The sequence below is a fragment of the Phyllostomus hastatus genome, unplaced genomic scaffold (genome assembly GCF_019186645.2).
Source record: "Phyllostomus hastatus isolate PE091 unplaced genomic scaffold, TTU_PhHast_1.1 phas_scaffold_1066, whole genome shotgun sequence".
NCBI lineage: Eukaryota > Metazoa > Chordata > Mammalia > Chiroptera > Phyllostomidae > Phyllostomus > Phyllostomus hastatus.
In genome coordinates, this window is record NW_025334004.1 from 12,577,834 (window position 1) to 12,599,698 (window position 21,865).

Below are 21,865 nucleotides of genomic sequence, written 5' to 3' on the forward strand. Positions count from 1 at the left end.
ATTCACAGCAGCACTGTATATAATAGCCACGTGTTGGAAACAGCCTAAATATCCACCAATACATGAATGGATTATAAAACTATGGTACATTTACGTCCTGGCTGGCATAGCTCAATGGATTGAGCACGGGTTGCAAACCAAAGGGTTGCCAGTTCAACTGCCAGTCAGGGCACATGCCTGGGTTGCAGGCCAGGTTCCCAGTGGGGGCCACGTGAGAGGCAACCACACACTGATGTTTCTCTCTTTCTCCTTCCATTCCCCTCTCTAAAAATAAACAAAATCTTTAAAAATAAAGTAAAACAAAACTATGGTACATTTACACAACTGAATACTACTCAGCAGAAAGAGAAGGAATTCCTACCCTTTGCAAACTGCATGGACGGAACTGGAGACTATTATGCTAAGTGAAATAAGGCAGTCAGTGAAAAACAAATACCATATGATTTCACTTACAAGAGGAATCTAATGAACAAAATAAACTAATGAGCAAAACAAAACCACAGGCATTGAAACATGAAACAGACTGACAGCTGCCAGGTGAAAGGGGGGAGAGAATAGTGGAAATAAGGGGGAGGGACTAGTCAAAGAACACATATGGATGACCTGTGGACACGGACAACTGTGTGGGAATTAAATGTGGGAGTGGGGGTGGGCTGGGATGAGGAGGGTAAAAGGGGAAAAACTGGGACAACTGTAATAGAATAAACAATAATTTTTTAAAAAGTATAACTTTCAAATACCAAATATTTCTGGTATTATTTTATAATTTAAAAATAATGTTATTAACAATTATTGTATGTTAATTTTCCCTTCTTTTAAATGTTTTATATTAACAAGTGTCTATCATGTTAATTTTTTATTTTGATAAATATTTTATAGTTATGCAAGATGTCAGGGGAAGCTCAGTGAAGGGTATATGGAAACTACTGTTTTTGTAACTTTTCTGTAAATTAAAAAACTTTTTTTAATACGTGTTTTTTTTAAAAGATTTTATTTATTTATTTTTAGAGAGGAAAGGGAGGGAGATAGAGAGAGAGAAACATCAATGCGTGGTTGCTTGGGGTCATGGCCTGCAAGCTAGGCATCTACCCTGACTGGGAATCGAACCTGCGACACTTTGGTTCACAGCCTGCACTCAATCCACTGAGCTACGCCAGCTAGGGCAATTTAAAATTATTTTAAAATCAAAAGTAAAAAATATTTTAAAAGCCTATTATAAGAAAGAGAACACTTCTACATATAATAAAATATATAATCTTGTCATAATATTTTGGTTCATAATAATAATAACTGCATTTATTTCACATATATTTCTCATACATACATGTATAAAAATCTCTGAAACTTTTAGTATGTTCCTAACACAGGAAAATTATTCACCATTAATTATTATGGTCACTACTATTATCATTTAAGAACATGTAAATAAAAACTTTTTAAAAATACAGACTAATTTATAATTTTAGGAATTACCAGGAATTCCAATTTCTTGTTCCTGAACTCCAAAGATTACTATCCTTCAGGAATTTGGAAACAGCTGACCACAAACAACTGAAAGAAGCAAACAAATGCAAATCCCCTCTGGAGTCAGGTGCCTTCCTCTCAGGTCTTAAAATTTTCCAAATACTATGATTAACACACAGTACAAGACAGCAGACACACAGGGAGTGCAGACCACACTAACAGTCCCACTAAGACTTAGTATGTTGGAACTATCATACACATACTATAAAACAACTATTCTCACATTATATAAAGAAAATTTAAAAAAGAAAAAGCTGAAAGGTATCTGTAGCCAACAGGAAACTATAGAAGGTAACACATCAGATTCGGGAAGAAAAAAAGAGCTTCTAGGAAATGAATCCTCATGACTTCCTGATTCCATAGTCTGAAGAAGGAGCACTATGTAGAATGGTACGAATGCTATGTAGATTTAGGCATGAAATATTATGACAACCTGCATATCACGCCATACTTAAATTTAATTCATTCAGTGTATTTACTCCCTGATGATGTAGCTAGTTTCATACTTAAGTCTTGAAATTAGAAGTGCTTCTTAATACTATGTTATTCTAATTTCTCAAACTCCTATTAAATGCCTATCATGTGCTGAGCATAGTTAAGCATTTGCCCACACATTTTCTTATTTGAAGAAGGAGAAGGAGGAGGAAGAGATGAAAGAGGAGGAGGAAGAATAGCTACCATAAAGAACTTCATTTTGGGTCTGGCACAGAACTAGACTATATTGCTACCCATTAACTATATCTTACTGACATCTCTGCACTGACAGTCTGCAGCCCCCTGGTAGTCCAAGTTCACAATCACAACAAAGGTAGGAAATCTTTGACAGCTCTGGGATGTAGAGCAGGCAACGTCAATTTCATTCCATTCAGTTAAACTAAATTCAATTCATCAAGTATTTAATGGGTGTACTACCTGTACAACACTATGCCGGTGTGTGGGAAATGACACACTGACTAATTAATACACAGTATCCATCTTCTCAGTATGCTTAAAATTTTCATTGGGAGGCATAGAAACAACTAAATATAATACCAATCAGAATTAGATAAATGCTATACCTAAAGTTCTTTAAATCTTAGGCCTTGAATTTCAAGATTAGAAATTGTACAAGATTGCATTCAAGAGATAAAGCCTGGTATTTAAACTGATTAATTTCTTCTTCTTGCAAGGGACTAATTTTATGGTTGAATAGACTTTTTATTCAGAAAAAGATGACCGTAAGTGGCACTGTCAGTGATTGATTGCAAGGAGTAATTTCATCATATTAGCAATTGATATAAAAATATACCTATTGACAATCAACAATAATTAAAGTCAGCATTAATACACTGAGTGTGGTACTTGGTATATTCAAACAAAGAAAAGTCTTTCTGATTAAGACCCTACCCAACTACTGTTGGTCTTTAACAGTATTAATCTTTTATAATAAAAAAAAAACACATAGTAAGAACACTAATGGAGTTATTAAATTAGTCCTGAAAAAGAAGGCCAGTTGAAATTACACCAATTTCATCACTTAGTACCAGTCTGTTAATCCACAATTCCATCAAAAAACATTACACGGTGTTCTTAAGGAATGCAGACATAATATTTCTGTGGAACACTATTAATTCTCAAAAGTATCACTATTGAAAAATTCCTGCTACCTGGAATGTGAGAGACTTTTGTTCTGCCACCTGTATATCTGAATCAAGAATAATTTACAAGTATATCTCAAAACGTGTAAGTATGGAAGGCACTAGAGAATCCCAGGGCTTGCTTTGGGTTGTAGTGCTGAGTCAAAGTTCGGAAATCATAGAGGTATCTGGCACTCCTCCAGCAGTTCAGGCATTCATATTAAATAAGCACCTTTCTGAGGACTCATCCTCGTGCTTTACCTTGAGGGCAAATGCCGCTGCCCGTTTAGTGCACGTGACCCAGGGGCCGGGTAGCCTAGCCATTCGCCAGTTCATCACACTGAACTTGCTACAGGACGCCCTCCCACTTCCTGCCTCTATGAGTTTGGAGTTCCCTCAGAAGGGTGCCCACACGCATAGTAGTCCTCTCCTGAGCCTATTTTAGCTAGAAGTTTCCTCTCTCTCTGTAACACCATCTGCTTTTCATCTTTCAGAAAATTACTGAATTTCCAGCCTTCCAATAATACTTTCTTCTTGCAATTTTTAATTATGTTTTTAGAGATCTAAAGGACAGGGGGAGTAAGTACCTGTGCCATCTTGATCCAGTCTCTGGGCCACCAGTCTCATGCTTTTATCTCTTATTAGTACCCTGCAATTTCTAGACCCACGGATTACTTTTTATGAATCATGCTGCTGATGGCACGCCGGTGCAGAGCTCTCAGGCACACGTGCCAAAGGGGCGTGAGTTCATGTTCTCCCTGGGGCTTCCACCAACTGCTGTTGTCTCACTCTCTTACTCTTCCTACTTTTCAAATTCTTTCTCCTGGTAGCCTGGCGAATACAAAGTCTCCAGAGGCTGGTCGCCCCTAATTAAGGGGCAGCATTTGAACTTCCGAATGTGCAAGATGGGAAGCAGTAAACTGCAGTGGTTAAAAACATGAGCTCAAATCCTCGCTCTCTCAGCAAGTGACTTAATCTCTATAACTTTTATTTCCCCCATCTATATAATAGCCATATGAATTATCCCAGTACCTTCAGGGTGGCTGTGAAGTTTCTTTGTATAAGTAAATGGTAACAAATGCTTATTAATAAGTTAATAAATATTAGCCGTTTATTATTGTTATTATTATTATTGGAATCTAGTCCCTAGACTACAAAGACACAGATGTAGTTTTCTCAAGTGTCTTAGCCTGAACACCTTCAGTCCTTGGCAGAGCCTGGTTAAAGAAAGTTACATTTGGGGGCTTCCCATCTGCATGGCTGCTATGGACGTCGTAGCAATATAGGAGGTATAAATGCCACTGAGGTCTGAGTTTCTTTACCTGACCCTCCAACAAAGTCAGGAGGCCACAGTGCTCACAGGATGCATAGAGACTGAGAAGTCTGATTGTGGTGAGAGAAGAAACTAGGTAATAAAAAAGGAAATCATTCTTTAATTGCCAATCAAAGATGGTAACATATCCCTAAAAAACATGGGTAGGCTGCTACTTAGATTTATGGGTTCCAAGAAACAAGTATATATTATTTCCCCATCACTTACCTCTAAGTTGCTGGAGTTCCATATTCAAACTTTCGATGTTGCTCTCATACAGCTCAAGATTCTCAAGGGTCTCTGCCCTTAAGGATTCCTCTCGCTTTTCTTCCAGCATTGACTTTAGCTCTTCTCGAGCCCTGCTATCCATATCCAAGTCCTGCTGCATTTCCTGAATCCTCACCAATACCAGGGGACACTGGGAAGTTTGGTCCAAAGTCTTTTCCATAGTCTCAGGGGCCTCTTTTTCCGGGGTCTCACAGCTAGGACGGTTACAGGTTAGGAGCTTGGGGGGCACCGCAGTCATTCTCTGCTGTGCCGAGGGAGGCAGAGGAGCTGGGCGAGAGGGCCGCACTGCCAAGGGTGGGTCAGGTTTCAGGTTCTGGTCCACCAGCAAATGGGGAGACGTGGACACTGGAGTACAGGGACGGGGTGGAGGTGGCCTTAGGGCCTTTCTCCTCTCAGGTCGCTCCTGCTGGGTGATTAGCTTTGAGGAACCTCGAACAACATCCTTCTCAGAGTTAAAGTCCATGATTGAAAAGTGGCGCAAACTCTTATCTGGTTCTGTGCCGGACCCTGACAAGCTCTTCTCAAACTCTAGCAGCTGTTGTGTCAACTTAGAATCCAGGTCAATGTTGCCATCTCCCTGTGGGGGGGCCAATGCTTCCACAGCGGGCACCCTGTCTTGCAGACCAGGCTTCATCTCAGAACAAAAGCAGGAAGCGTTGTTTTCTTTGGGTGTGTGGTGCTTTTTGGCGTACTTTGCCATGCCCTGGAGTTGAGGGCTCAGCTGGCTAGGTCTGACCACCCTAGAGGCTGAAAGAGAAGAGCCGCTGTGAAGAGGGGACACTGGCCTCGTAAGGGTTTTCTGTTGGGAGTATGTTTTTCTGGAAGGCAGGCTGGAATAGTCTCTAGTCCTTGCCTCTAGAGGAAAAGGGTCAGAGAACTGCTCTGAGCTTGGGTGGCTCCCTTCTACTCTCGAATAATACTGGTTTTTCTGCAGCTGGGGATGAAAAGGTATGTGCGGTTGGCAGGAAACACCGTTGACTCCTTCCGAAGGACCCCTCGTGGAGGAGTCTTTGACAAAAGGTTGTTCATGCCCTGCACCTGGGCTTCTGGGGGGCCCCCTGGAGGTGCCCTCGTCCCAGGGAGAGATTTTGTTTACTTCATACTCGGAGGTCAGATGATCTGGGGGAGATGTTTCAGAAATACAGTTGGACTTCTCTGCTTCATACTCATGAGATTCATGCTGTCCTTTTTCCTCCACTACTAAGGAATTCTCCAAGCAACCCAGAGACGTTTCGGGGGCCCCGGTAAGGCTGCTTTCCTGCAACAGGTCCACGGTTTCCTCCACCCTTGTTTCAGGACATAACTTTACAAACCGGTAGGGAAAGATGCCTGTCCTGCCCTTCAGGGATCCTTCTAGCCAGCCATCTTCCAGAGTCCCCAGAATTCGGATCCTATCGCCAACATCGAAATCCAACTCATTTGGCTCCAAGGCTTGGAATCTGTAGAGGGCGATCCCATAGGTCCCCGGCTGCTCCTCCTCCTCTTCTGGCCCCCTCTCTTCCCCTTTTGTAGGGGTCTCTACTTCACCATTTACAATGCAGTCACCGTGATTTCCAGAACTTACTGACTCATCCACAGTCCTCAGGGGCCCCAAAAGCTCTACGAAACCTTCTGGAAAAATGCCTCTTCGACCCTCTAGTTCCCCTTCAAACCAGCCTGGTTCAGGAACTCCGATAATAGTGATCACATCCCCTTCTCTGAAGTCCAGCTCCTCGTCCAGTTGGGCAGAGAGCCCCATCAGCGCCCGGGCCTGGCCCATGGAGTAGTCCGGAATCTGGAGCAGAGCACTCTGTGAGTGCCACTGCCGGCTCTGCGAGGAGAGGCAGAGCTCCCGTACACAGGAGGACGGGAAGAAGCCGCGGGTACCCCAGCAGCTTTGGCCCTGCAGCCAGCTGCCAGTGGGAGTGCCATCGAGAATCACTAGGTCACCTAAAGAAAAAGAAGCAAAGAGAGTGACCCCAGTCATCACCCCAGAAGAATATTACTATAACTGATAGTGCAAATCATCCTTTTAAACATCTACCAAATTCAAGGATATATACACCTCGAGTTTTAAGGGATAAACAAACATTTTTGACAACTTACTGAATTTTGACAATTTACTGACAATATACTGACAATTCCTGTAAACCAGTGGTTCTTGAGGTGTGGTCTATGTGACCCAGGAGGGGGCGGGGGTACCTTTCAGAGGGTCTGTAAGGTCAAAACTATCACATCTGCTTCATACACTTCAGTCAAAACAACAATCTGCAGCAGACTGAAAGCAGAGACAAATATGAGAATCCAGCTTTCTTTCATTAAACCAGATATTAAAGAGATTTACAAAAGTATAAAGCAATATTGTGAGAACCAAATGTTCATTGTTTATAAAACTAGTTATTTTCCATAAAATATGCTATTTATGTTAGCATGTCATGGGTTTTAAAAAATGAACTGATAAATATTTTAAATTTCTCCATTTTTATAGCTAATATGGTAAAATATCAATAGACCCACATAAGCAAGAGCTTTTTAGGTTCTCAATAACTTTTAAGAGTAAAGGGATCCCGGTATCAAAAAGTTTGAGAAATGTTAACATAAACACTGTTCTCAGTCTGTAACACTAGATTAATTTATAAATGATAAAGAATATATTCATGTTCACTACAGTCCTTTGAACAGAGGGATCTAATTTCTTAGACTAAATTATATTCAACACCAAATATGGAACAAAGAAAGAAATCTCCAGAAAAGGGTTCTTTGTTGGAGGCACACGGTATAGGCAATAAACTCTTCATTTATTTTCTCCAGGGGCCTTCCTGAACTATATGTATCTTGATAATACATCATAATGAAATATTACAAGAATGTTCTAATAAACAGAATTTTTGTTTTGGAAAATAACCTATAGTACCAATATTGGTGTTTCAGATTACCTTCATAAAATCTAAGCTAAAACATTAGCATCTGTCTTACAGTTGAAAAAATTAAAGTCAAGAAAGAATAGGGGCAGTTTTTGTTTCTGGAGAAAAAATGAAAGTCAAGCCCTGGCTGGTATGGCTCAGTGGGTTGAGCTCTGGCCTACAAACCAAAGAGTCACAGGTTCAATTCCCAGTCAGGGCACATGCCTCAGTTGCGGACCAGTCAGGTCCCCAGTAGTGGGTGCGTGAGAGGCAACCACACATTGATGTTTCTCTCCCTCTCTTTCTCCCTACCTTCCCCTCTGTCTAAAATAAATAAATAAAATCTTTAAAAGAAAAAGATAAGAAGTTTGTAATGATTTAAGAAAAATTAAAGTTCAGTTTTAAAAGATTTACCCCAGTTAAAAAATTAGTTTGTTATAACTGTTTTATAGCAAACTTGTAGTGATCTGATTATGAACTATTCATTTTATAGATTATCAGTTTTAATCTTGTTTTAACATTCCTCTTACTCAACACCTAAATCAACTTTACTTTCATGACTAGAGGTCATCAAGGAGTGCAATGCAACTGGCTCAAATAAAATAAGACCAAAAGCACAAAGCACCTAGTAAAACCATACAAGTCATTTTAGAGTCAAGCAATCACTTCCATCGTTCATTTTGACACCTGTATTTTTATATACTACACAACACCTAATGTAAAATTTGTGTACTTAGTGGTGGACACCCAATACATTTTCACTGATTTGATACTGTTTTCATAGATATTCCTGAAAAATAGGGTCTTGGTCTTATATTTCTATATTCCTTTAATTTATGATTCAGAGTCCATTGGTCAGAGCTTGCGGTCCTGAGAATTATAAGTGATTCCCCCCCCACCCCCACTAGCTCTGAGGCCATTCCACCAAGACCACAAAGGGAACTCAGTGGAGATGTGACTACTGTTCATACACAATAGGCCTTTTGGCGAATAAGGATAAAAGCGTGCCATACCTCCTACTCTACTGGCTTTGAAATGAACCAGATTTCTTAAAGCTGTAGAGTTACAATATTGAATTTTTTGCATGAGTCTCTCATTTCATCTGAAAGAGTCACACAGCTATTCCTCTGGTGTCCCAGGTGATTCCTTAGGAATGGAGGCTTCCTGGTGGTCATTTCTAGACTTCGGAAACAACAACATGAGAAACTCCCGGAAACAGTGACCAGATTTCGAGAACAGAGAAATAGGAAATGTGGTGACTCTTAAGTCAGCCTGCGCCTTTCACTTATGCATAATGAATCCCAGCCGCCGCCACACTGCGTGTTTCTTCTGGTTGGAATGTTTCATTTGAACAAGAAATGCATTAGGAATAAGATGATAAGAACGAATGCATATCTTCTCAGAACCCGAATATAAGTACTCGGAGTATTAGGTCCCTCAATGAATCCTAATGCCAGGGACTATGTGCTTTATGGGGATTAAGCATATTTTACTCAGGTTTATAAATGAGCCACAATGGAACCTTAATCCTGATAGCTCACATCGTAGATTTGGCTGATAAATATCATCTATCAATTTATTTGTTGTAAATAAACTGATGAGTTTATAAATAAATTGATCAGTCCATTTTTTTACTGGTCCTTTTTTTGGGGGGTGAGGAGGTGGCCTAGAAACATGAGGTTATCGGTAAGGGACAAGCATTCTGTGTCATGTAGTGCAATGATAAGTAATATTTCATCACTCCCATTAGTTATTTTTCTCTTCTTTCTCTTTCTTTTCCTTGTCATACTCTTGTTTTATTGGTGGGGGGTGGTGTCTCCTCCCCCCTCTATTTTTCAGAACCATCAGTGGCCCTGGCTGCACTGATCCTTCTAAGAGAGAGCTTGTTGCTCTCTCTGGAGTTAAATGTAACTTAAAACACAGGGAACAGTCCAGATCAGTGGGATCCCTTCCGGAAAGGGAGAAAGGGTGACACCTGCTGGAAGAACCACTGGGGTTCTGATTCCAGTTAGACTCTCCCAGGGAAACGTACGTGCACATAGAACTTCACCTAATTACTGGGACACAAGATCCCCTCAGGCACATCTATGAACTGCAGGAATCCCTGGTTAAAAATAATAGAAACAGCTAATCTTTATTACGTGCTTACCTTGTGCCAGATGCTTTACATGTATAAACTCATTTAATCCTCACAACTACCCCAGGGTAGGGTATCATTATCCTCATTTTATAGATAAGGAAACAGGTCCAGAGAACTCCAGTATGTAGCCCGAAGTCACAGCTATTTAGTTGTGGAGCTGGATTTAAATTTAGGGATATCAGAATTTTCATCCCCCGAGCTATAATGTCTGCTTTAAATACATATTTATAATTCTATGTAGATATAACTTTTATATAGTTTTAGAATTAAAAATATGTATGTAAAAATACATAATTTTTTTCTCTTATGAATTCCAATGATATTTCTAAAATATAAGTAAATAACAATTAACTCAAGGCAGTATGATAAAACGAAACAGATCTCAAACATTATCACACATGCTCTTAAAGATTCCAGATCTCCTCCTGACATGTATTAAATCACCAAAGGTTTACTTTCCTAGAACAGGAGGAGCTTCACTGATGGAACTAAGGAAACAAGAAACAACAGGATTAACAATACTATAGCACAGAGATAAAGGAATGTTTACTACTCATGAGCTGAGACTCTGATCTAACCGGAAATTTTCAGTCTAAGAAGTAAAAGGGCCATTCCAAGCACTAAATTTGAAGGTCAGGAAGTCTAGACTTGAATCTTATAAACCAAATGTGGTATAAAACAACACTTTCACTTTTAGTAATTTCATTTCCAACTAGTAAAATTAATACCTGTTTTTTTAAAAGATTTTGTTTATTTATTTTTAGACAGAGGGGATGGGAGGGAGAAAGGGAGGGAGAGAAACATCAATATGTGGTTGCTCTTGCATGCCCCCTACTGGGGACCTGGCCCACAACCCAGGCATTGTGCACTGACTAGGTAGGAATGGAACCACTGACCCTTTGGTTCACAGGTTGGCACTCAATACACTGAGCCACACCAGCCAGGACTCAAATTAATACCTGCTAATGTGGACCATCATGTATAGAAAACAAGAATTAAAAGCATTCCTGTGCCTCATGCTAAACTTCCCAGAGGAAGATAAATTACACAGGCACATGTAACTTCCCCATCCTCAAAGGCTTCTGCATTCCGGTTGGGAGACAAGTAGAGCCAAAAGAGACATGAAAATCTCAGAAGAGGGCTGAATAGTCAGTGCATTTAGCTGGCAACAGAGTATCAGAGAAGACAAGATAAAGCCACTGATAACTAGTATACATCTTTCAACTCTTTTCCTATGTATCCTCCTCCCAACCTGCCCCCCCACTCCAATCTTCTTCCCTTGGGCTCCACTTACATCTTTAAACTGACCAGGCTTAATTGGTTAAAAGCTAGTCAAGATAAGATCTACAGATTCCAGGACCCAACACAACCTTAGTACAGATGACTCACACCAGGGTCTTCCTGAGAATCTGGGAATCCCCTAAGGTGCAAAACACATTCAGAACACATGAGACTAGTCTTCCAATAGAAGGCATTCAGCAGAAAATTTCTTTCTAATACCCAAGGCTTGATTGCATAAGATACTATGAAGCAAAAAGCTACTTCTACAAGCCACATCCTCAAATTCCTCAAATGTTGTAGACATACTGTATATACTTTTTAATTCTTGTATTATTTACTTAATTGAATGTATTAGGGTGACATTGATTAATAAAATTATATAGGCTCCTGGTGTACAATTCTGTGATACATCATCTATATATTGTATTGTGTGTTCACCACCCCAAGTCCATACAGCATACTTTTTTTTTAAAGATTTTATTTATTTTTAGAGAAAGGGGAAGAAGGGAAGGAGAAAGAGAGGAAGAGAAACATCAATGTGTGGTTGCCTCTCCCATGCCCCCCAACCAGGGACCTGGCCTAAACCCAGGCATGTGCCCTGACTAGGAATCGAACTAGTGACCCTTTGGTTCGTAGGCTGGTGCTCAATCCACTGAGCCACACTAGCCAGGGCAACACATAGCATATTCTTAGATACATGATTTGTTCCAGGAGCCAGGTGTGGGAAAGGACAAGTCCATGCCATCTACATCCTCTGCACAGCTCTGGGGGAAGCCCTTTCTTCACATCCTGTGACCGGCCTGATGTGGCCACAGCCCTCCAATGCAAGGTGAGTAGGCACAGATAAGGTTCCCTGCTATAACATCTTGATCTATTTCTGTCTGCCTTCCCAACACTGAATAGCAAGGAAGTATACAGACCACAGGCAAAGTCTCAGTGTAGAAGGAAGTGCAAGAAACTCTCAAAATAGATTTTGAAATTAAGGTCAAAATCCAATATTCCTTTCTTCTCACTGACCAAAGGTTAAGGAGGTTTGTGAAGTTTCTCCCTCTTATCTCTCCCTCCCTCCCTCTCTCTCTCTCCCTCTCTCAGATGTCTCTCATATGAGCATAGGGTTTAAGAAACTAAGCCTACCCCTTTCGTGCATTACTCAGAAGAGCAAGTAACAATATCAATAACATACCCAATAAATTCTACCATTTTGATGACTGTTCTCAATCATCACAAAATTACATTGATTGTTAAGCATCACTGTGAAACACTCCTGGTGTCTGTGCTTATGCAGAAATGCACGCACTTCATCAAGTACACTTGTTGGAATAGCTCACAGGCCATCTTTAGAAGTTCACATGTCTATCAGAGCATAAGAAGTGGGAAATACTTGGAATATCATTAAGATCTGGTTATGACTATTTGTTTTAAACTGTTTCCAATTAAACTGGCTCTGATGAGAACTTTAATAACATTATTTACTGCAGAGTAGTAAGATGGGGCTATTTTTGCCTCTATCTCTCTATTTCCATACCACAGTTCCCACCCTACTATTATGCATTAGTAAATAATGGATAAATTAGTAAATAAATGCATTAGTAATTATTATGCATTAGTAAATAAATAATAAATTAGTAAATGTGGTTAGCAAAGCCATACCAGTTTTTATGAGAAAAAAGATAAATATAGTCTGAAGTGTGGCCACAGCATGGGGCAGTGGAAAAAGAATACTGGATTTGTAATTAGGTGATAGGATCCACATTCTGAGGTCAAAACTCATTTGTGGGTAACACTGTTTGAATCTTATTTTCATCATTTATTAAATGCAGCTAATAATGCCTACTCTGCTACCTCCCAGGTCTGTGTTGTGGACCAAAAGAGAATGTACCTGTGAGAAAATACTGTGGAAATTATAAAATGCTATTAAAATATAAGGCAATGTCATTGTCAGCACTATCTTGTTGTTGCTGAAGACCTTCCAGAGATTAGACACTTTAAAAAAAAAATTCCAAAAAAGATCTAGTTGTCAGAATACACCAACCTCATCAATCTTATTTTAAAGTCTACTCCTGAGGATCAGCTTACCTCGATGAAGGGAAAGACTGTTGAATTCTTGAGATGTAAATTCACAGATGCAGACAAACAGCCTCTCTCCCTCTTTTAGGCTGGGAATGGTCACAATTTCCACAAAACTACTGGGGAACTGTCCTGAAAATAAAAGCAAACATTACCAACACTGAAGTTTCTTTTTATGTCTGTGTACCAGAACAAAAAACATGTTTTCTGGGCCCATTTATAAGGCTCAATTAAAAAGTCAGTGAGAACACAGAGAATGCAATTCAGTCCAATAAGCATTTATTGAGCATAACTCTATGCAGAGGGAAAATGAGTAAGTCTTGGTTCTCAAAGATCTGAAAATCTAGTTCAGACATAAACAAAAATCCAACTCTGACACCCAGTGTCCCAACATAGGTATATAAATTGCTATGGGATTTCAGAGAAAGGAGAGAATGGGTCAGGAAGAATATGAAAAAATTTATGAAAAAAATTATGAAAAAGATATAGCATTTGAGCCCTGGCTGATGTGACACAGTGGGTTGGGCGCCGGCCTAATAAACTGAAAGGTCGCTGGTTCGATTCCAGGTCAGGGCACATGACTGGTTGCTGGTCAGGACCTGCAACCCGCAAGGGTGCAAGGCAGCTGATCAATGTTTCTCTCACACATCAATGTTTCTCTCTCTCCTACTCCCTCCCTTCCTCTCTAAAAAAATAAATAAAATCTTTAAAAAAATTTTTTAAAGAATGCCAAAAAATTAGCATTTAAGTCTAAAGATAGATAGGGTTTTAATAGGTAGTAGTAAAGAGACAGTGCGTACCATTTGGAAAGCATCAGAAGGTTTAATTGATTCCACCTTCTAAACACCTCTGCTGCCTGTGCTCCACTTACCTCCAGACCCACCACCCTGGTCCAAACCATCACCATCCCTCACCTACATCACTGCGGCAACCTCCCACCCCGCCTCCCAGCCCTTGGTTTTGCTCCTTCCTACCATCCTTCAATCTGCAGCTGTGAGCTTTCTAAAAATCGGATAAAAATATTTTTAATCACTAATAACTTTTTATTTACATATTCCAAGGATCCCAAACAAACACCATTTAAAAACTAAATGGCAAAGCACTCCACTGAATAAAACTCTCATAGGGTATCACAATTCACAATGCAGCTTTTACTCTGACAGTTTATTTTACCCTTTATTACAAAGGCACAGAAGTCATCTGAGACCTCAGATATTTATCCCACCACTGCATATTAATGTCGCACTGCTACTGTACAACTTGTTACAATTATCAAAGCTCATAGGACAGTTTTCCAACAACTCATCAGGAAATATAGACTCTTTCTATAAATAATTAAAAGAAATACTGGATTTTAAAAGCAATATAAGGCATAACAATAGGGACCTGAAAATTTCTGCAAGGGCAGTTATATTTCTTGATGGAAGTTTAGGCTTTAACTGTGAACGTGTACTTCCTGCAACAGGCAGAATGGACACAGCTTTGCCAAAGAACACAATAAATGAGCAACTTCTTTTTTGGGGAGAGGGTTCAGATAATTTTATTTTATGTTTTATTAAATGTATTGGGGTGACATTGGTTAATACAATTATATATAGGTTCAGGTGTACAACTGTATGATACATCACCTGTATATTGTTTCTCTATTTGTATATCGTATTGTGTGTTCACTACCACAAGTCAAGTCTCCTTTCATCACCATTCACCCCCACTACATTCTCTTCTACCTCCAAGGTACTTCTAACAAGCTAAAAAAACACTTTTGTAAGCTCCATGTGAATGCAGTACTGAGATCATTCATAGATACTTCTATCATTCTGTCAGTTTCCAGTCTTTCAGGATATGTACTTTACAGGTCAGGAGTTCTGAATTTGGTGGTAGACATCAAGGTGGAGGCCTCAAGTGCCACCTGCCCCAAGGTCTCCCTGGGTCTCCTCACTGGGGCAGGGAAGCCCCTAAAAATCTGATAAAAATCTTAAAGCACTTTAATGGTTTCCTTTTCCCATAACTCCTTACATGGCATACTCCCTCCTCCACGATCTAGCTTCTGCGCATCTCCCGAGAACCATCCCCTCCTCAACCACTCACACTCCATGCGGTACTGAACATTTCTCAGTCCCTCTGTGTTCTCTCTTGCTCCAGGGACTCTGAGCAAGCAATTCTCTCTGCTTATCTTCTTTGCCTTGCTACTTCCCACTCATTATTTCTGTGTCAGCTTAGATACCATTTGTACTGGGAAATAATATAATAATATCTATGTGGGTTAAGTGACAACAAAGTCTGTTCTAAGGACTGTATAACATACATACTCCAACCCAGACTTACATAAACATATTTAAGTTAAGGATTGGATTTAACATAGGGGCATAGTGTGGGGAAAGACTTCCACCCTTCCTTAAGCTAATTAATGAAAGAAATTCATGCTAACGTGTGTTTTAAAAAACAAAAGAAAGGAAACCAGGTGCATGGAAAACAGGAGGCAGGTGCACAAGGGAAAAGACAGCTTTAATAAATTTAGGTCAACCATGGATCTAGGGAGAAGTGAACAGGATGCATCATGTTCCTTTAACAGAATGAAAGAAAGGGTGGAAAATGTTAAAAGAAGACAGCCCGATAAAACAGGTGGAGAATACCTTATGCTCCATAAATCACAGATAAAAACTAGCAGGGAAAAGCAACAGCAAATGACAGAGGGGTTCTGAAAATGTACTGCATGTTTTCAGAAAAGAAGTAACAATGCTGAATACGAAGGATAAAAACCTGGGAAGGGATGGGAAAGAAATGAATAGAAAACTAGGCTGGGGGCAGCTGGTATCTAACCATTTGAACCTTTTGAGGGAACCAATCAGGAGGGATGGACTGATAATAGACATTCTCTCCTTGCCGGCAGAAGTCACAGTAAATATATATGGAAATCAGGAAAGGATTCCCAAGTTTTTATTGACTCGGGTTTCCCATTTAAGCTTTATTTTTAACAGGGAAGGAAGGGGGGGTTTGTGGTCCATTTTGTACATGAAGAGTTATGAGCTTCTTACCTGAAACATCTTCCTTTTTTCCTAGAAGCCAAAATTCATCCACCACTGCCAACACCTCAATAATATCTCCCACAAAGAGCGGCAATTCTTCTGATACGCTAGGGCAGAAGTCAAAGATGGCTCGGACCACTGAACCGGCCTCCATGTCTTACACCTGAAGAAAAAGGTCACAAGAAATGGAAAGCATAAAACACGGTAATATAGATCTATATTCTGAAATTTATAAAGCTTAAGATATAAAGATACTTATAATAAAGTCAAAGCTAGCAAATAAAAAATTTATGCTTAAAAATATCAAAGTAGGCTGTTGCTGGTATGGCTTAGTGGGTTGGAGCATCATCCCATAAACCAAAAGGTTGCTGATTTGGTCCCTGGTCAGGGCACATACCCAGGTTGTGAGCTCAGTCCCCAGCTGGGGAGTGTACAAGAGGCAGCCAATATATGTTTTTCTCATATATTGATGTTCTCTCTCTCTCTCCCAGTTTCTCTCTAAAAGCAATGGAAAAAAAAAAAAGTCCTCAGGTGAGGATAAAAAATATCAAAGTAGTCTCATTTACTCTTTTTTTTAAAGATTTTATTTATTTTTTAGAGAGAGGGGAAGAGTGGGAGACAGAGAGGGAGAGAAACATCAATGTGTGGTTGCCTCTCGCTCACCTCCTACTGGGGACCTTGCCTGCAACCCAGGTTATGTGCTCTGACTGGGAATCGAACCAGCGACCCTTTGGTTCACAGGCCAGCACTCAATCCACTGAGCCACACCAGCCAGGGCTCATTTACTTCTTTTAAAATAATAATTTCCTCATACATTTTTCATGTGATTCTTAAAGTCATTCTGGAACTGGAGAAAAAAAGTGATATACCTGTGAGTAATAGAAAAGATGTAAGTTATGAAATACTGACTTTTCAAATATGCTTCAAGTGGACAAGATGGAAATTAACATTTTTCAAGTACCAGGCAACAGGGTATTTTAAAAATACAGTATTTGAAAAGTAGAAATTTTAAATATGGCACTTCATTTATTCCCCATAACCATTTTAAAAATTAGTATACAGAGGCTCAGTAAGTTAGAATACTTAATTTGTCCAAGCTCACAGAGTTAGTTCATAGCAGCAGGGCCAAGAGTCAGACTGAGGGGTATTCTGGCTCCTACTACTGAGACTGTGTCTGTAAGAAAAGTTTAACGAGACGTGAAGAATGGCAGCAGGACCACACCTCAATGGCTTAGATTTCAAATGTACTGAAAAAGTAAAAATTCATAAAAAGGACAAAGATGGGCTATGTAGATGGTATCGCCAAGCAAGATTTTGTACACTACACCAGCTCAAGAATATGTGTTTTTTTTAAGATTTTATTTATTTACTTTCAGAGAAAGGGGAAGGGAGGGAGAAAGAGATGAAGAGAAACATCGGCGGGCCTCTTGCATGCCCCCAACTGGGGACCTGGCCTGCAGTCCAGGTATGTGCAACCCAGGTTATGTGCCCTGACTGGGAATTGAATCAGTGACCACTTTGTTAGCAGGTCAGTGCTCAATCCACTGAGTCACACCAACCAGGCCCTTAAGTACATGTTTAAGCAATAGAAATTGAAGAAATAAACAGCGGGCATATATGCCCACCTGTAAACAATCAGCCATGATTAGCTACATTTCTCCCTAGGTCTTTTATAAGGAGTAGCCAAGGGTCCAGGACCCACGTCTATTTTTCTTTGTTTCTTTCTTTTCTTTATTTATCAAGTATTTATTTGGTTTTGGTAGAGATGAGGATTCTAACTTCCATCTCATGTATAACTATAATCACATCAAAAAGCACTAAGTGCCTAATTACAAAAAAGTAAGAGATGGTTATAGCTCTACTAAGTTTATAATCTAAGAAAACAATGATATGGACAAACATGTCAGGCATATGATAAATGGTTCAGTATACTAATGCAGAATACCAATGAGATTTTAATGAATCTTATATAGTACATATTTGGCAAAGACAATTAAACATTACATGTTTAATTTGTACTGCTGAGTAAAAACTTAACATCTTTATGTCACTAGAACTTTTTTCTATGAGATGATTTGAGTCTACAGTGGAAAAGTGGCTAGTAACATCTCCCACATCCTCTGCCCTCCCCTACCACACATTTTCTTTAAATATTAAAAAAAAAAATCTAACTACAATCATACACAGAGGAGGCAGCATAATGTGAATGCAAAGTATGAGGCTTCTGGAGTCAGAGAGACCAACGTTCAAATGCCAGGTCCACGGCTTATTAGCTATTTCACCTTGGACATATTCCTTAAACCCTCTGGGCTTTAGTTTCCTTGTTCAGAAAAATGGAGGTAATCATACTGTCATAACAATCATTAAGAGGGTGACGATAATGTAAAATAATTATAACCATGCTTAATATTCAATGAGCACTACTACATGCCATGCATTGTACTACATACTTCCTTCGCTGAGTCTTCACAACAACCCCATCATATATTATTGGTTCTCATTTTACACGTGAGGACGCAGGCTCAAAGAGGTGATGTAATCTGTCCAAGGTCACACAGTAAGTAAGAGATGAAACTGGGAACCCAGATCTACCTGTCTCCAAAGCCTAGGACAGGGCTGGTACAGTAGGTGCTCCATAAATGTTAGCAATTGTTACTAAACATCATTTCCATAATCAGCTACAAGCTCAAATCTGTCTCACTGATACAGCATCATTAAAGAATGTGCTACTTCAAGTGTAAACACTACAGAATTCACCATTTCAGCATGTCAAAACTTCGTTAACTTTGGACCATGTTTAAAAATAGACACACTATGTATCTCTCTACCTTCTTCAAAAGAAGACACTGCACATGACCTATTCTGTGGCTGATGGATGCAAGTTCATTATGAAAAGCACACATTACTGTGCTGTGTTGTAACATATAATATCAGTGCTGTTTAGCTTCTAAGTCTTTCTCTTTTGACATCAGCCTCCCCTCTGCTATCGATTTATCTCCTCTGTCAGCTTTTCCAACCTTTTCCTACATTGTTGCTTATAATCTACTAGGGGCAGGGGGACCACACAGGCACTGCCGAAATTATTAAACATTCCCAGATAAATAAAAAGTAAACAAACTCCAAATGAGAGGTTAACAAACTCTTCTGCGGTGGTAAAATATGTGTTAGTGCTGGAGTTTTTTAGCAGTTATTTTTTATGTTCTCGGAGGCCCTGTTCTTAGTTTCTGGCTGTCTTCCAAAGGGCTGAAGTTGCCAGATGTCAGATTTCCACACAAGGGTGGTGTCATAAATATTTTTTTCTAAAACAAACATAGTATTTCGCAAGCCTCTTAGCCATCTATACGTTATTAAAACCACTCCTCAGGATTGGAACAAGGTGGATATTATTTTCCTTCTACTACATTTTCTCAAATTCTGTCTATCTGACTAAATATATACCCCATTATCTAAAATAGTCAATACCAAGTGAAGAATTAGTATAAGCCCTTCAGGATGACTTAAAGAGCTGCCCTGTCACACAGAGGAGTAACCTCTGCCATCCGAAAGAGTTAAGGCTTCTCCCTGAGAACTTCTTTGCTCTACCAGAAAATGACTCAGAGGCAGAGGAGGGTCTGGCTCCACAAATACGTTCACTGACTGACCTCCTACCCTATTGGAATGAGTGCATAATTGCTGATGCATACACACCCTGAAAGGGCGCTGAAGTCAGAGCCTGGCTAAGTCACAGGATTCGGGCATCTGATCAGGAGGGAGATCTTACTGTCCTCTGTTTCAAGTGAAATGTCAGGAATTTCACCTCAGTCTTCTCTATACATAGAATACACTATGAAAAGCAACTATAATTGTTTCTATCTGGCCCATTTTAGAAGCCTGAACATATAATTTGAAACAACCAGAAATAGCTTATATAAGCTATTCTGCCAACTCCAGATGGAGGTCAAAGGAACTGCAGAGGAAATCAGAACACAGATGTGCTTGAGAGACAGCAGAGGAAATAACCGCTAGCACGGCACGGGTCAGGGATGTCAGAAACCTGCCCTGAAAACTCCCCTCCTCGTGCTGGTGGACGCCTGCACGTCCATGTTTGCAGAGTCATTCTGCACTAGACACATAAACATCCTTAATTCTCCGAACCCTTGTCTAATGTAAAACTCCAACGGGAGAGAGATTGCTGTCTGTTTTGTTCACTGGTCTGAGGCAGTGCTTGGCACATATGACACCCAAATATTTGGTGAGCAAACGATTTATTCAACTTTAGGAAAATACATGAAACCATTCATATCAAAATCTCGACTTCCACTTACTAAACCTAAACCATCTCTTCTCCACAAATGGTTTTACCTTCCCACTTGCAGAAGTGTCATATAAATCTTCCAGATCAGCCATTAAAATCTGAGACTTCTTCACTTCCTCCTTTGCAACCCACAGACGGCACACTAATGGCAACTGCTACCATCTCAGAACCTATTGTTCCTGACACTGAGCTAGGCATTTGTATCATCGCGGCACTAAGGCAGTGAGGCCAGTGTGCATGGGCTCAAATCCCAGGGCCACCTCTGAGCAATTCGCTGAACTCTCTAGCGAACAGCTAAGCCAGACCAGAACTCTGGTCTGTTTGACTCCAATGCCCATGTTCTTTTCACTGTAAACATTGCTTCTCTTAAATCTCACTGATTCCTCCTTCAAAAGCTTCTCAGCTTTCCTTCTCCCCTCACTGGTTCTCCAACATTTTATTATGAAAAGTTTCGGTGATGTTAAAAAAATGTTACATCCACCTCCTAGATTCTACCATTAACATCTTACTGCAGTCACTTTCTCACTTACCATCTCTTTATCCATTTATCACTCTGTGTTATTTCTGATGCATTGCAAACATTTTTAATTTTATTTTTGACGCAATGAAAAATAAACCACAGACATTTCCATATTTATCTTAACTAGAGTTTATTATTTGTTTATAGGGTTGATTTTTTTTTTGAAGTACCGCTTTCCTCTCTTCTTGGCCAAAGATATAATTCCTTTCCCCTGACTAATCTGTCAGTGAAGCTGGTTAATCTTTTAAACTGCCCATTTTTACTCAGTTGCTTAAGAATTTACAAGGTCTTCCTATTTTCACATATTCAACAAATATTCATCAAGCCAAATGCAGTCAAACTCCCAAGCGGGCTAAAAATTTGGCACTACTGGGTAGGCTAATCATCTGATGACCCTTTAACTCAGCATTCTTTAAATATTTATTGCCTAGTTCTGTTGGTGGCTGACGAGAGCATTTACACTCTCTCCTCCATTGTCCTAAGCAACTGGACTCTTATCCCAAAGTATCGTATCTATTCCACATAGGAAAAAGTAAAACCCTGCAGATAACCTGACCGCTGACCACTAATCTTGGAGACTTAAAGAGGGAGCCTGACTTGAGGAAGGTCACATTCTGTCTTGGAGGGGCATAAAATATACTAGTATATCAAAGACTGAGACAAGCTAGCCTAGAACCCTTCTTAATACAGCGTGTCTAAACTTGTCTGGCACAGTACACTTTTTTTAGGCCAAACTTCAACTTTTTTTAAACTGTATCCCACCGTATTTATCCATAAATAGTCCTTAGTGCAGTCCTATCCCCAAAAAGACAAATACTGTATAATATCACTGACAGGAGGTATCAAGGGTGGTTGCCAGAGGGTGTGGGAGGGGGAAATGGGTACGACAGTTTCAGTTTGAGAAGATGAAACAAG

General features: G+C 39.8%; 1 protein-coding gene across 1 annotated transcript in view; it reads right to left on the minus strand.

Annotated features, from left to right (window-relative positions):
• Nucleotides 1–21,865, minus strand: part of LOC123828773 (dynamin binding protein) — a 98,440-nt gene that overhangs the window by 54,417 nt on the left and 22,158 nt on the right. The window contains exons 2-4 of the mRNA XM_045854071.1: nt 16,146–16,299; nt 13,120–13,242; nt 4,681–6,669 (exon numbers count right to left, since the gene is read on the minus strand). Coding sequence (XP_045710027.1) covers nt 4,681–6,669; nt 13,120–13,242; nt 16,146–16,290 — 2,257 coding nt within the window. The 5' untranslated portion in view covers nt 16,291–16,299. The remainder of the gene's footprint in view (nt 1–4,680; nt 6,670–13,119; nt 13,243–16,145; nt 16,300–21,865) is intronic.